We start from the raw sequence: 12,685 nt of genomic DNA, 5'->3' as shown, positions 1-12,685 counted from the left end.
GAGGGTCTTAGGCCAGTCATGAGAGCTGAGGTAGGAGGGTCTTAGGCCAGTCATGAGAGCTGTGGTAGGAGGGTCTTAGGCCAGTCATGAGAGCTGTGGTAGGAGGGTCTTAGACCAGTCATAAGAGCTGTGGTAGGAGGGTCTTAGGCCAGTCATGAGAGCTGAGGTAGGAGGGTCTTAGACCAGTCATGAGAGCTGTGGTAGGAGGGTCTTAGGCCAGTCATGAGAGCTGAGGTAGGAGGGTCTTAGACCAGTCATGAGAGCTGTGGTAGGAGGGTCTTAGGCCAGTCATGAGAGCTGTGGTAGGAGGGTCTTAGACCAGTCATGTGAGCTGTGGTAGGAGGGTCTTAGACCAGTCATGTGAGCTGTGGTAGGAGGGTCTTAGGCCAGTCATGAGAGCTGAGGTAGGAGGGTCTTAGACCAGTCATGAGAGCTGTGGTAGGAGGGTCTTAGGCCAGTCATGAGAGCTGTGGTAGGAGGGTCTTAGGCCAGTCATGAGAGCTGTGGTAGGAGGGAGGGTCTTCGGTTAGCCACGCGCTTCTGCTGATAAGACCCATTACACAACCGCAGTCTCCATTCAGGATGATTACGGCCTCAACGTCGGGTATATAATGTGAGCGTCGGGAGACCATCATCCCTGTCACATTGTATACCTCCAAAATGAAGGTCGTCCTCCTACTGCTGGCCTTCGTCGCCGCCGTCAGGTAAAATACCAGCTTTACCGTGCGACTCCCACTGTACACACGCAGTCTAGTTCTTGTGATCCAGGACATTTGCTGAGCCTTCCTGTTGTTCTGACGTAGCAGCACTTGTCCTCATTACACACACGACACCTTCCTGTCCCTCCAACATAGCAGCCCTTCCTAGAGATACATATAGTGTAACGTTACCTTCCGTCGGCCCAAATCAAATCGTAAATTCATATAATGGATGATTAGCACAAACAGGTAGAACTACTTTTGATATCCAGACACATGGTAATGTATATCTGACATCTTCACTGTCTGTGTAATTAGGTTCTTAACCTTATACGAAGGAAATAGGAAGAAGGTAGGTTCCGTCCCATTCCGCCGCCCCTGATCAGTTATGAGACGCTGCTGCTGTGATGGTCGCTTGTGTTCCTCATCCCAGTGGTCAGCAGACCCCCGGCTCCCGTTGTGACCTACTGTTCCTCCTCCTAACGGTCACACACAGTCCTAAGACTTTGTGTTCACCTTCTGCGTCGGTCAGACAGAACGCCGTAACTTTCTATCCTTCTCCCCAGCGGTCAAACAGAGCCCTGGTGTCGGTGCGCAGCTTTCGTCACGTACGAGCACTCGGAGGTGATGGTCTACGAGGCTCCGGAGGTCATCATCGACTCTTGTACTGACGACGTCAAGCAGTGCAAGAACCTCTGCGCCAAGGAGGTCAGCCAATCAATCCTCTGTAATGATAATAAGGGTCACTTAATGGTCGCCTAACATTTTCCAAGCGTAGGTTAAAGATAGTTAAGGTTAAGTTGGTGACCTTCACTAACCTAACCTAGCTAGGTTAGGTCTATGCCCTTTCCTATCCTAACGTAGCTCGAAAAGTGTTAGAGGTGAATCTATTGGTGTTCCAGTAATAATAATAGATAGATAGATAGAAGTAGTAGTTGTACATATAATAATGACAATAGTTTCTGGTTCCTCTCAGTATTTGTGTAGCGTAGCAAAGTCTTATATTGAACTGTTCAGGACATTTACGTTTGAGTTACACATGTACAGTGTAGTATTAGATCCATTTGTCATGTTATGACCCAAGTTATCAGCAAGGTGAAACTTTTGATGGCTAATGTCTTGAACAATGTATACTGTGTATAGGGTTGCTATGAAACATTATAAACTCATGCATACTGATGAAAGCGTATACTTTAGTATATATCAAGGATCTTATATATATATATATATATATATATATATGTGTGTGTGTGTGTGTGTGTGTGTAGCAGCTTTGATGCACGAGACCAGGTTATAGTGATGGGTAACTTGAATGCAAAGGTGAGTAATGTGGCAGTTGAGGGAATAATTGGTGTACATGGGGTGTTCAGTGTTGTAAATGGAAATGGTGAAGAGTTTGTGGATAAGTGCGTTGAAAAAGGACTGGTGATTGGGAATACCTGGTTTAAAAAAAGATATATACAATATATACGTATGTAGGTAGGAGAGATGGCCAGAGGGCGTTATTGGATTCCGTGTTAATTGATAGGCGCGTGAAAGAGAGACTTTTGGATGTTAATGTGATGAGAGGGGCAGCTGGAGGGATGTCTGATCACTGTCTTGTGGAGGGGAAGGTGAAGATTTGTAGAGGTTTTCAGAAAAGAATAGAAAATGTTGGGATGAAAAGAGTGGTGAGAGTAAGTGAGTTTGGAAAGGAGACATGTGAGAAAGTACCAGGAGAGACTGAGTACAGAATGGCAAAAGGTGAGAGAAAATGACGTAAGGGGAGTGGGGGAGGAATGGAATGTATTTAGGGAAACAGTGATGACTTGCGCAAAAGATGCTTGTGGCATGAGAAAGGTGGGAGGTGGGCAGATTAGAAAGGGCAGTGAGTGTTGGGACGAAGAAGTAAGATTGTTAGTGAAAGAGAAAAGGGAGGCATTTGGATAATTTTTGTGGGGAAGTAGTGCAAATGACTGGGACATGTTTAAAAGAAAGCGGCAGAGATCAAGAGAAAGGTGCAAAAGGTGAAAAAGAGGGCAAATGAAAGTTTGGGGTGAGAGAGCATTAATTGAATTTTAGGGAGACTAAGAAGATATTTTGGAAGGAAGTAAATAGAGTGCGTAAGACAAGAGAACAAATGGGAACATCGGTGAAGGGAGCAAATGCGGAGGTAATAACAAGTAGTGATGAAGTGAGGAGATGGAGTGAGTATTTTGAAGGTTTGTTGAATGTGTTTGATGATAGATTGGCAGATATAGGGTGTCGTCGGGGTGTTGTGCGAAGTGAGTGGGTCAGGGAGAATGGCTAGGTAAACAGAGAAAAGGTAGTGAAAGCTTTGCGGAAGATGAAAGCCGGCAAGGCAGCGGGTTTAGATGGTATTGCAGTGGAAATTATCAAAAAAGAGGGCGACTGTGTTGTTGATTGGTTGGTAAAGATATTCAGTGTATGCATGGAGCATGGTGAAGTATCTGAGGATTGGTGGAATGCATGCATAGTGCCACTGTTCAAAGGCAAAGCGGATAATGCATGCATTGTACGAAGGCAAAGGGGATAAAAGTGAATGTTAGAGTTACAGAGGCATAAGTTTGAGTATTCCTAGGAAATTATATGGCAGGGTTTTGACTGAGAGGGTAAAGGCATGTACGGAGCATCAGATTGGGGAAGAGCAGTGTGGTTTCAGAAGTGATAGAGGATGTGTGGATCAGGTGTTTGCTTTGAAGAATGTATGTGATAAATACTTTGAAAAACAAATGGATTTGTATGTAGCATTTATGGATCTGGAGAAGGCATATGATAGAGTTGATAGAGATCCTCTGTGAAAGGTATCAAGAGTATATGGTGTAGGAGGTAAGTTGCTAGAAGCAGCGAAAAGTTTTTATCGAGGATGCATGGCAAGTGTACGAGTAGGAAGAGAGGAAAGTGATTGATTCTCAGTGAATGTCGGTTTGCGGCAGGAGTGTGTGATGTCTCCATGGTTGTTTAATTTGTTTATGGATGGGGTTGTTAGGGAGGTGAATGCAAGAGTTTTGGAGAGAGGGGCAAGTATGCAGTCTGTTGTGGATGAGAGAGCTTGGGAAGTGAGTCAGTTGTTGTTCGCTGATGATACAGCGCTGGTGGCTGATTCATGTGAGAAACTGCAGAAGCTGGTGACTGAGTTTGGTAAAGTGTGTGAAAGAAGAAAGTTGAGAGTAAATATGAATAAGAGCAAGATTATTAGGTTCAGTAGGGTAGAGGGACAAGTTATTGGGAGGTGAGTTTGAATGGAGAAAAACTGGAGGAAGTGAAGTGTTTTAGACATCTGGGAGTGGATTTGGCAGCGGATGGAACCATGGAAGCGGAAGTGAGTCACAGGGTGGGGAGGGAGTGAAATTTTTGGGAGCGTTGAAGAATGTGTGGAAGGTGAGAACCTTATCTCGAAGAGCAAAAATGGATATGTTTGAAGGAATAGTGGTTCCAACAATGTTATATGGTTGCGAGGCGTGGGCTATAGATACGGTTGTGTGGAGGAGGGTGGATCTGTTGGAAATGAAGTATTTGAGGACAATATGTGGTGTGAGGTGGTTTGATTGAGTAAGTAATGAAAGGGTAAGAGAGATGTGGAGTTAGGTGGAAGGATGGAGTGAAAAAGATTTTGAGTAATCGTAGCCTGAACATACAGGAGGGTGAAAGGTGTGCAAGGAATAGAGTGAATTGGAACGTTGTGGTATACTGGGGTCGACGTGCTGTCATTGGATTGAACCAGAGCATGTAAAGCGTCTGGTGTAAACCATGGAAAGTTTTGTGGGGCCTGGATATGGAAAGGGAGCTGTGTTTTCGGTACATTACACATGACAGCTAGAGACTGAGTGTGAACGCATGTAGCCTTTGTTGTCTTTTCTTAGCGCTTCCTCGCGCGCGTGCGGGGAGATGGGGTGCCTTTTCATGTGTGGCGGGGTGGCGACGTGCAAGGATGAAGGCAGCAAGTTTGGATGTGTGCACGTGTATATATGTGTATGTATGTGTATGTATATGTATGTATACGTTGAAAAGTATAGGTACGTATATGTGCGTGAGTGGGCGTTTATGTATATACATGTGTATGTGGGCGGGTTGAGCCATTCTTTCGTCTGTTTCCTTGCGCTACCTCGTTAACGCGGGAAACAGCGACTAAGTATGATAAATAAAATATATATATATATATATATATATATATATATATATATATATATATATATATATATATTGGAGCGGATCACAATTTTGCGCGTGATCAAGATATTCCTAGAGTCCACGGGGAAAATGAAACACGAAAAGTTCCCAAGTGCACTTTCGTGTAATAATCACATCATCAGGGGAGACACAAGAGAGAAATATAAGAGTCAGCTGATATACATCGAAGAGACGAAGCTAGGACGCCATTAGGTATACATGTGATTATCCAAAACATACAAGGAGCGTTCATAAACTTATCATTTTACAAATCTTATCAACAATAAAGTTATCTAATTTGTATAGACCATCACTAATATTAAGATTATAATTCTTTGTGTATTTAATAACAGAAGATTCAATGATATTTCTCTTGGTAATAGAGTTAGAGTTTATAACTGAGATGGCGTTATTCCAGTCAATACAGTGATCATAGTTTTTAACATGATTAAACAAGGCATTTGATTCTTGTCCCGTTCTTATACTATATTTATGTTGCTTAAGTCTAACAGAAAGATCCTTACCAGTCTGACCAACGTAAGATTTACCACAGTTTCCACAGGCACTTTATAGATGCAACCAAGAGAATTTTCTGGTGAATTCCTGATTAAGATATTCTTTATAGTATTATTGTTGCTAAAGGCAACATTTACATTAAAGGATTTAAGCAACATGGGAAGCAAAGTGAAATTATCATTAAAAGGGAGAACTAAAAGATTCTTGGTGTCAATGGGAGGTTTGGGCTCAACTCTATAAGATTATTTCTTTGCTAACTTAAGGGATTTATCAATGAAAGATCTAGGGTACTTTAACTTAGATCCAATAGAATATATCTTCTCAAACTCATCATCAATAAACTCTGGACTGCAAATACGTAATGCCCTAAGGAACATAGATTGAAATGATGATAATTTAACTCTGTCATGTTGAGATGAGTAATAATGGATACATGAGCATACATTGGTGGGTTTTCTGTATATGCTAAACTTAAACTTGTTTCCTTGTCTATAGATCATGTAATCTAAAAATGTTAACATACCATTATTTTCATTTTCTACAGTAAATTTGATGGAAGGTACTAAATTGTTAAGTAAGGGGAGAAATATTTGTAAATTTTCATTTGTTGGCCAAACACAAAGAACATCATCTACATACCTAAACCAAATTGCATTAGAAGATAAGATATCCTTTAGTAATTTTGTTTCAAAAAATTCCATATAAATATTACTTAGTACAGGTGAAAGAGGGTTACCCATTGCCATACCAAATTTTAGAGCATAATAATCTCCATTGAATTGAAATACAGAGTCTTTTATACACAATTTTATCAGTTCAATGAAATTAGACTTTGAAACAGGTAAATGAACATCATCCAAGACATCAAATAGATATTCTAAAAGGTCATCAACTGGAACTTTAGTGAAAAGTGAGGAAACATCAAAGCTAACTAGTTTGAAATCAAAATTAACATTGATATTATTTAGCTTGTTGACTAAATCTATATTGTTCATGATATTAGAATTTGATACCCCGTGGACTCATAGGAATATATATATATATATATATATATATATATATATATATATATATATATATATATATATATATATATATATTTGTCGCTGTCTCCCGCGTTTGCGAGGTAGCGCAAGGAAACAGACGAAAGAAATGGCCCAACCCACCCCCATACACATGTATATACATACGTCCACACACGCAAATATACATACCTACACAGCTTTCCATGGTTTACCCCAGACGCTTTACATGCCTTGATTCAATCCACTGACAGCACGTCAACCCCGGTATACCACATCGATCCAATTCACTCTATTCCTTGCCCTCCTTTCACCCTCCTGCATGTTCAGGCCCCGATCACACAAAATCTTTTTCACTCCATCTTTCCACCTCCAATTTGGTCTCCCTCTTCTCCTCGTTCCCTCCACCTCCGACACATATATTCTCTTGGTCAATCTTTCCTCACTCATTCTCTCCATGTGCCCGAACCATTTCAAAACACCCTCTTCTGCTTTCTCAACCACGCCCTTTTTATTTCCACACATCTCTCTTACCCTTACGTTACTTACTCGATCAAACCACCTCACACCACACATTGTCCTCAAACATCTCATTTCCAGCACATCCATCCTCCTGCGCACAACTCTATCCATAGCCCACGCCTCGCAACCATACAACATTGTTGGAACCACTATTCCTTCAAACATACCCATTTTTGCTTTCCGAGATAATGTTCTCGACTTCCACACATTCTTCAAGGCTCCCAGAATTTTCGCCCCCTCCCCCACCCTATGATCCACTTCCGCTTCCATGGTTCCATCCGCTGCCAGATCCACTCCCAGATATCTAAAACACTTCACTTCCTCCAGTTTTTCTCCATTCAAACTCACCTCCCAATTGACTTGACCCTCAACCCTACTGTACCTAATAACCTTGCTCTTATTCACATTTACTCTTAACTTTCTTCTTTCACACACTTTACCAAACTCAGTCACCAGCTTCTGCAGTTTCTCACATGAATCAGCCACCAGCTCTGTATCATCAGCGAACAACAACTGACTCACTGGAGTGATGACTGATCATTATCTTGCGGAGGCGAAGGTGAAGATTTGTAGAGGTTTTCAGAAAAGAAGAGAGAATGTTGGGGTGAAGAGAGTGGTGAGAGTAAGTGAGCTTGGGAAAGAGACTTGTGTGAGGAAGTACCAGGACAGATTGAATGCAGAATGGCAAAAGGTGAGAGTAAAGGACGTAAAGGGAGTGGGGGAGGAATGGGATGTATTTAGGGAAGCAGTGATGGCTTGCGCAAAAGATGCTTGTGGCATGAGAAGAGTGGGAGGTGGGCAGATTAGAAAGTGTAGTGAGTGGAGGGATGAAGAGGTAAGATTATTAGTGAAAGAGAAGAGAGAGGCATTTGGTCAATTTTTGCAGGGAAATAGTGCAAATGATTGGGAGATGTATAAAAGAATGAGGCAGGAGGTCAAGAGAAAGGGGCAAGAGGTGAAAAAGAGGGCAAATGAGAGTTGGGGTGAGAGTGTATCGTTAAATTTTCGGGAGAATAAAAATGTTTTGGAAGGAAGTAAATAAAGTGCGTAAGACAAGAGAACAAATGGGAACATCGGTAAAGGAGGCTAATGGGAAGGTAATAACAAGTAGTGGTTATGTGAGAAGAAGATGAGTGAGTATTTTGAAGGTTTGTTGAATGTGATTGATGATAGAGTGGGAGATATAGGGTATTTTGATCGAGATGGTGTGCGAAGTGAGAGGGTCAAGGAGAATGGTTTGGTAAACAGATAACTGATAGTGAAAGGTTTGTGGAAGATGAAAGCCGGCAAGGCGGCGGGTTTGGGTGGGATTGCAGTGGAATTTATTAAAAAAGGTGGTGACTGTATTGTTGACTGGTTGGTAAAGATATTCAATGTATGCATGGATCATGGTGAAGTGCCTGAGGATTGGTGGAATGCATGCATAGTGCCATTGTACAAAGGCAAAGGGGATAACGGTGAGTGTTCAAATTACAGAGGTATAAGTTTGTTGAGTATTCCTGGGAAATTATATAGGAGGGTATTGATTAAGAGGGTCAAGGCATATACAGAGCATCAGATTGGGGAAGAGCAGTGTGGTTTCAGTAGTGGTAGAGGATATGTGGATCAGGTGTTTGTTTTGAAGAATGTGTGTGAGAAATACCTAGAAAAACAAATGGATTTGTATGCAGCATTTATGGATCTGGAGAAGGCATATGATAAGAGATGATAGAGATGCTCTGTGGAAGGTATTAAGAGTATATGGTGTGGGAGGCAAGTTGCTAGAAGCAGTGAAAAGTTTTTATCGCGGATGTAGGGCCTGTGTGCGAGTAGGAAGAGAGGAAAGTGATTGATTCCCTCTGAATGTAGGTTTGCGGCAGGAGTGCGTGATGTCTCCATGGTTGTTTAATTTGTTTATGGATGGGGTTGTTAGGGAGGTGAATGCAAGAGTTTTGGAGAGAGGGGCAAGTATGCAGTCTGTTGTGGATGAGAGAACTTGGGAAGCGAGTCTTTTTCACTCCATCCTTCCACCTAACTCCTCATCTCTCTTACCCTTTCATTACTCACTCGATCAAACCACATCACACCACATATTGTCCTCAAACATCTCATTTCCAACACATCCACCCTCCTCCGCACAACCGTATCTATAGCCCATGCCTCGCAACTATATAACATTTTTGGAACCACTATTCCTTCAAACATACCCATTTTTGCTCTCCACGATAACGTTATCTTCCACACAATCTTCATCACTTCCAGAACCTTCGCCCCCTCCCCCACCCTGTGATTCACTTCCGCTTCCATGGTTCCCTCCGCTGCTCAGTCCGCTCCCGGATATCTAAAGCACTTCACTTTCTCCAAATTTTACCCTTATAAACTCACACCCCAACTAATCTGTCCCTCCACCTTGTTTAACCTAATACCCCTGTTTTTATTCACATTTGCTGTCACTTTCTTTCTTCCACGTACTTTTGCAAACTCAGTTTCTAACTTCTCCAATTTCTCACTCGAATCTTCCACCAGTGTTGTATCATCGGCGAACAACTGACTCGCTTCCCCTGACCCCTCATCCCCTACGCACTGCTTACTTGCCCCTCTATCCAAGATTATCGAATTTACCTCCTTCACCAGTATATCAAGGAACAAATTACACAGCTTTGGTGACATTACACACCTTTGCTGCGGACCAGTATCCTCTTGGGACGTCTCAGTCCCCTCTCTCCTTGCTCGTACACAATTCCTTACAACCTTTATAGATACTTCTCACTGCTTCTAGGAGCTTACCTCCCACGCCATATACTCTTAATACCTTCCACAGAGCATCTCTATCAACCTTATCATATGCCTTCTCAAGATCATGAATGCCACATACAAATTCTGTTTCATTAATTATTTCTCACACTCTTTAAAGTAACACCTGATCCACACATCCTCTACCACTTTTGAAACCACACTGTTCCTTCCCAGCCTGATGCTCTGTACATGCCTTCCCTCTTTCAATCAGTGCTCTGTCATACAATTTATCAAGTACACTCAAACTTATACCTCTGTAGTTTGAGCGCTCATCTTTGTCCCCCTTGGCTTTAGAAAGATCCTGACCAACCAATCAACAACACATCCATTCTAGCCGCCTTGCCACATCTCATCTAACCCAGAGCTTTCACCACCACTTCTCTCCACCAAACCATTCTCCCTGACGCTCTCACTCCGCACATCACCACGACCAAAACACCCTATATCTGCCACTCTGTCACCAAACATATTAATCTATCCTTCAAAATACGCCATCTCTTCTCACTTCATCACCACCTACGGCGATTTTAACATAAGTGAACATTATATCTAGGAACGCGTTACAACAATCATCATTGTAAAATAATATTAGATAAGCTAGTTTTTTTTACAGTTTGATGTTGTCCTTCTCTTCATAGTTACTTATGGTTTTGAAAAAGAAATAGAAAATATACTTGATCCCGTCCACCTTAACCTGACAACATTCCGATGTAAAGAAATTAGTTGATTTTCGTAGCTGTTGATGTTAAAATCGCCGACGTCAAAGCATATAGAAAGAGAAGTCGAAAAAAGAGATAAAAATTAATAAAGTTTTAGAGAAAATTGGTTTGCTTACGATCTTCGTAAATCTTCCTTATGAGACATAGGTTCCGTCAGGTTAGGAGAGAGAGAGAGAGAGAGAGAGAGAGAGAATTTGTCTGAATACATAAAAGATAAACCAAGTTGGAAAATAACATAACGCTGTGTGATGATAACCAGAAACGATACCCATTTTTATGTCGGTCATCCATTTTTGTTTTCTTGATATTTGATCAAATGCGTTGTGATAGAAGTATTACACGCTTTGAACACCGATCTGAATCTTTGGAAAATCTACACAATGTAATTATTTCTTGTTATTTTGTAACATGTGACGCATCCACGAGTTCCACGTACGAGCCACATTCTGATCGTCACACAAAATTGGTCAAAGTGTAACAGCGGACGACATGTTTGCTCGCTGTGCCATCTGTTGTTGTGAGACGTAACTAGACAGGTCCCAATTTGTGATTTATTTTTATGAGTGGTCACAAGACATGCAAATTATGAATGATAAACCAGTTGTGTAGTGACTAGTGTAGTGTGCCTCTGGTGTGAGGGTAGGCGTCCAGAGTGTAGTGTATTATAACGTTTTCCCTGAGACTCCCTGGTCGCTCTTGTGTGCCACAGTTGAATGGTTTGAGCGGCGATGGTGACCTGTGGCTGATCACGGAGACGGGCATCACTGTGGGCCAGCACATCTGCAGCTACCTCGCCGACCACTTCATATTCTGGATCACAAGACATAAGGTAAACCACCTTCATGACACACTGGTAGATAATGAGCCATAGTTTGATAAGCTGATAGATAGATGATTCATGATGACTGTAGCATCGTATCGGAAACACAAACACACTGGGAAATGGCTGGTTATGTTTGACATATTGTATGTTGTTGGTTGTCAGTACAGAGGTACTTGAGGAGCATGATTTGAGGAGGAAACTTTTCTTTCACATGTCAACCGCAAAGCTTGCGTCCATCAATAGATTACAGGTTTTCTTTTAACAGATAAGGGGACGGTAATATACCTAAGAATATTGGGTTGGTTTCAGAAATGGTAGTTCTGTTGAGGAAAGAAAATGGCCTTTATGAAAACCTAACCTAACCTAACGATTCATCTGACTTTAATTATTGATTTTAGTCGAAATACACAGCCAACTTGGCGCCGGTCAAAAAACAAACTAAAAACAAAGTAAACAGCAGGGACGGATGTATTATTGTTATATTTCTATCATTTCGGTCATTAAATTAGGTTTTATACAGGTTCTTTGGTATGTTACACATGTATTACTTCTATGTTAATTTTATAATGTGAAACCATGCTCCATAGGTATTTCTGTAATTATATAAAGCATCTAAAATTTAAGTACCCATTTCCTAGAGTTAATATAAATGCGGAGCTAAACTTATTAATTACGAGTGAGGCTCAGCAAAACATTCCTCAAAATATTCTCTGTTAATGCATTCAGAAAACACTAACTGCTGAGCAAAATCCCTTCTTAAAATTCAAACCATAATACAGTGCGCAAATAAACTGGTATATTACCATTACTTCTGTATGCAAATACTCTTAACAAGTATTTGTGTCCATTACGTTTGTGGCTTTTTGTGATTTTGGTCATGAGCCTAGTGGTGGTGGGGCGAGGTAGGCTCCTTGCTGTACACCAGACCATATTAACCCTTGCGTCGTGACGTCAGGTGTACGGCTACTACGAGGTGTGTGGCGGCGCGTGGCAGTACACTGGGGTCGAGTCCCAGCAGGCCCTGTGCTGTGATGGTGGCAAGCACGAGCATTGTGTGAATTATTAGTACGCCCGCCACACCACACAAGGATAACAACCTGGTTTACCTAGGAAGTATGTATCGATTCTTGATTTTAGAATTACTCTTCCTTTACCAATAAAATATTTGATTATATTGTCTTCTTGTACCTTAAAGGTCAAAGTGATATTGGCTGCTGGATCTGTATTTTTAAATATTACCGCCTTACGTGTCATATATATCACTAATATATGTAATTATAATAACAGTAACCTACATAAAACGCTGTTATTCATAAGGATGTTTCTTGTCCTCTGATGTGAGTATTGGATTATTTCTGGAACTTTTCTTCATTGAATCTTAGAAAACATGAAAAGAGGGACTGACTTTTATCTTTAGTTTTTTGATATTGTCTTACTTTT

General features: G+C 41.4%; 1 protein-coding gene across 1 annotated transcript; it reads left to right on the top strand.

Moving 5' to 3' along the window:
- The first annotated feature begins 570 nt into the window (after nucleotides 1–570).
- LOC139751354 (uncharacterized) lies at nucleotides 571–12,417 on the top strand. The gene is made up of 4 exons (XM_071666716.1): nucleotides 571–704; nucleotides 1,265–1,406; nucleotides 11,132–11,251; nucleotides 12,201–12,417. Exons 1-4 carry the CDS (start codon nucleotides 661–663, stop codon nucleotides 12,309–12,311), a joined length of 417 nt encoding a protein of 138 aa, XP_071522817.1. The 5' UTR covers nucleotides 571–660; the 3' UTR covers nucleotides 12,312–12,417.
- Nucleotides 12,418–12,685: the final 268 nt, after the last annotated feature.

The sequence above is a fragment of the Panulirus ornatus genome, chromosome 11 (assembly GCF_036320965.1).
Source record: "Panulirus ornatus isolate Po-2019 chromosome 11, ASM3632096v1, whole genome shotgun sequence".
In the NCBI taxonomy this organism is placed as follows: domain Eukaryota; kingdom Metazoa; phylum Arthropoda; class Malacostraca; order Decapoda; family Palinuridae; genus Panulirus; species Panulirus ornatus.
This window is presented reverse-complemented; position numbering and strand designations above follow the sequence as displayed.

What these genes read in the sequence shown, in the direction of transcription:
- LOC139751354 (XM_071666716.1), top strand. Translation starts at nt 661, where the DNA reads ATGAAGGTCGTCCTCCTACTGCTGGCCTTCGTCGCCGCCGTCAG. An exon ending in GCCTTCGTCGCCGCCGTCAG is followed by an intron (nt 705 to 1,264) that starts GTAAAATACCAG and finishes CCTTCTCCCCAG; the next exon opens with CGGTCAAACAGAGCCCTGGT. An exon ending in TCTGGATCACAAGACATAAG is followed by an intron (nt 11,252 to 12,200) that starts GTAAACCACCTT and finishes TCGTGACGTCAG; the next exon opens with GTGTACGGCTACTACGAGGT.